The sequence below is a fragment of the Silene latifolia genome, chromosome X (assembly GCF_048544455.1).
Source record: "Silene latifolia isolate original U9 population chromosome X, ASM4854445v1, whole genome shotgun sequence".
NCBI classification, from domain to species: Eukaryota; Viridiplantae; Streptophyta; class Magnoliopsida; order Caryophyllales; family Caryophyllaceae; genus Silene; species Silene latifolia.
The window spans coordinates 296,121,759-296,124,893 of record NC_133537.1 but is presented as its reverse complement, the minus strand read 5'-3'; the positions used below and the strand labels follow the sequence as shown (position 1 = coordinate 296,124,893).

Here is a 3,135-nt window from a genome sequence, read left to right as displayed (position 1 = left end):
CATCCTCAGCCTAGTAGCAATACATTATGAAGCCGCCCGATAGATGACATTACAAAGGCTGATTGGGCGAAACTGAGAAATATGGTCAGGTAAATCAACTTTCGGAATGAGAACAATATGTGTGTTGTTTCATGCAGGAAGAAGGTGACCATAGTTTAGGAAAGAAAGGACTGCCAAAGAAATATCATCCTTGATAATTTCCCAATAAAGTTGATAAAAGCGGGGTGGAAAGCCATCTGGTCCAGGTGATTTATTTGGCTTCATCGCGAAAAAAGCGTTTTAAACATCTTTAGAAGTGAAGGGTTGAGAAAGATATTCTTGCTGAAATTCGTCCAATTGAGGAATAGGCAAGTCTTCAAGGGCTGAGGACGGTAGAGTTTGATTAGTCGAACTGTATAAGCTGGTAAAATGTGACATAACCAACGTGGAAAGATCCAAATCAGAGGAAGTCCAGATTCCCATATCATTCTTTAGAGAAATGATCCGAAGAAGCTTCTGTCGAGATTTAGATCTACTAAAAAAATAAGAAGTTGGTATGCCGTCATTGAAACGAAACTCAGATTTTGCACGTTGTTTCCAGAAGGATTGTTGGATATGGACCTCGTGCTCCATAGATTTTATACTACTAATATAGTTCAAACCCGAGGAGCTATCATGGACAAGTGAAGAATATGCAGATAAATCATGGGATATGGAGCTCCAGTCAATCATAAATCTATGACGATTTTGAAGAACCCATTTAAGAATTCCAGAGCGGATTTGGCTAAGTTTGAGGGAGACGGACGATGAAGCAGGACCGTGACATGAAGTATTCCAAATAGAAGAAATAAGCCATTGAATTTCCGGATTATCCAGAAACCAATTATCCACACGATAAGGACGCTTTGGTTTCTTACAAGGGGTGGTTGTAGCTAGGATAATTAGGGCATGATCTGAAAGAAAAATATTTAGATTCTGAACATGAGCATCTGGGAAAGAAAGAAGCCAGTTCTGAGAAGCATAACACCGGTCCAAACGCTCCAAAATTAAACTTGAGGAGTCCCTCTTGTCAGCCCAAGTAAACTGAGGGCCTGAAAACGGAAGCTCGGAGAGAGGAGTAGAGATTATCCAATCTAAAAAAGCCTTCCATCCAGCAATGTTGGAAGACCCTTCGAGTTAGTCAAAATGATGTTCAAGTTGATTGAAATCTCCAATCATACAAAGCGGAGAATAAGCCGAACATAGAGCTTTCATATTATTCCAAAAAGTAGCTCTAGACGCAGTACAAGACTCTGTTGGGGCTGGTGTCCTTTACAGTTAGTGCAAGGACTTATAAATCTCTAAAAGGATCAAAGGGTATACTTTTGTATTATAATCAGTTGGTCCACGTTTATCAATAACGGTTGGCTTGCTAGATAAGTTTGACGTTATTGTCATACAGATGGCGGTGATCAACTGGTCCCTAAAAGTCACACCTATAGGATACGTTTGAGAGATGTGACGGTATGAAAATACAGTCATGTTGATGCCAGAAAATTGACTAAGCAGTTGGTCCGAGTTATTTGACTAATAATTAGTCAAAATGCGATGTTGAGATATTTTATTTAATACGGATTAAATAAAATGGGCTAAGGCGAATTAAACAGTTAATTCGTAAATTAAATATAAACGATTATATTTAATTAATGTATATTGAATTAATTATACAATATTGTCTTTGTCGGACATGTATTAATAATTCAACTAATCCGTGTCATTAGTTGATGTTTTAATAACCGATAACCGATGACGATTTATAATAAAGACCGCGTCATATACATTTTAGCATCGGACCACGAGTTAAAATAAGGAGAAAATGAAAGCCCATTTCCTCTTCTTCCACTCGGTTTGGCCGAATTAGAAGAACAAAAAGGAGAGCCTCTCCTCTTTGTTAACCTAATTGTCATTTGCAAAAAGAATTAGGGTTTTTGAGAGACATTTTTCCTCTCAAAAATTCAGATCTCACATCAAAAGAAAACTCACATCAAGTTCTCTCAATATTGCAAGGCAATTAGAGAACACATTTCTAGCACAAGGGCATATTCTCAGACGATCTTGGGTGCAACAATTAGGAGGAGATCTACTTTGATCTCTCATTGCCGAATTGCACTAGGACCGAAGGTTAATTCTTGTGCTTTATCGTTTTTCATTGTTTTTCGTTTATGACAATAAATCACGTATTAAATTTGCCTTATAGTCCTATAATTTAAGGGTTTTATACGGATATTACCCCTCAAGTGGTATCAGAGCGAGGCCACGTAAATTTTTCTATGTGTTTTTCATCAAACGAATTTGAATCGATTAAATTTTTGCATAAAAATGAACCGTTTGGCTGTTTTTTTGCCTCGGCAAAATATTTTTTTTTGCACGGCCTGTTTTTTTTTGTGCTTTGGAAATCGTGTTTTTGATTTCCGTCTGATCAGACGATGTTTTGGTTTCGTTTTGTTCTTTGCGTATTGTTATTTTAATCGATAATTATAACAATATGTTAAGATCATGTCAATTGTAATTTTGTTTTAATACGGATTATGTTCAAATTGCAATTGGATTTTGTCAAATCGATTTTGTGTCGGATGTTGTTGCTTACGTTTTTTTGTAGCTGATAATTTTTTTTATCCTTGCTCACGGCTTTTAGCAGCAAGAAAAGAAAAAAAAAAAAATTTATGGTCTATCACGGTTTGGCCGTGAAGAAGAGAAAAAAAATTTTATGTTTTGTTTTTTTTTTGTTTTTGCTCTCGGCATATGCAGAAATATAAAAAAAAAAAAAAAAATTTTGGCCATAACATATGCGTAATACGGACTTTACGCATTCGCTTGATAGTGAAACGATTCACTCACGTACCATTTAGTTATTTTAAAACGATTTAAAATAACGGATTATCATGAATTAAAATTAAGTTGATGAAGCGGTTTTGTCACATAATTTTAATTGTTAAAAGGTGGTTTGGATAAATTTAACATAATTACGGAATTATGTCACGAATAAATTTGTTTTAGTTGATGCATTTTATTTATCGTTATTTTGAATGTTTTGAATGCTTTTATTACGTATTTATTTATTTTTTTTACAAACGGTTGTAACTTAGTGTGGCCTTAGTAGAACGTGTTACCGTAATG

General features: G+C 35.2%; 1 protein-coding gene across 1 annotated transcript; it reads right to left on the bottom strand.

The window, feature by feature from the left end:
* Nucleotides 1-279: 279 nt before the first annotated feature.
* Nucleotides 280-1,233, bottom strand: LOC141620344 (uncharacterized). Its single transcript, XM_074437243.1, has 2 exons — nucleotides 1,200-1,233; nucleotides 280-1,148 (listed from the first exon to the last, which is right to left on the bottom strand). The coding sequence occupies exons 1-2, from the start codon at nucleotides 1,231-1,233 to the stop codon at nucleotides 280-282; spliced, it is 903 nt and encodes a 300-aa protein (XP_074293344.1).
* Between the last annotated feature and the right edge of the window lie 1,902 nt (nucleotides 1,234-3,135).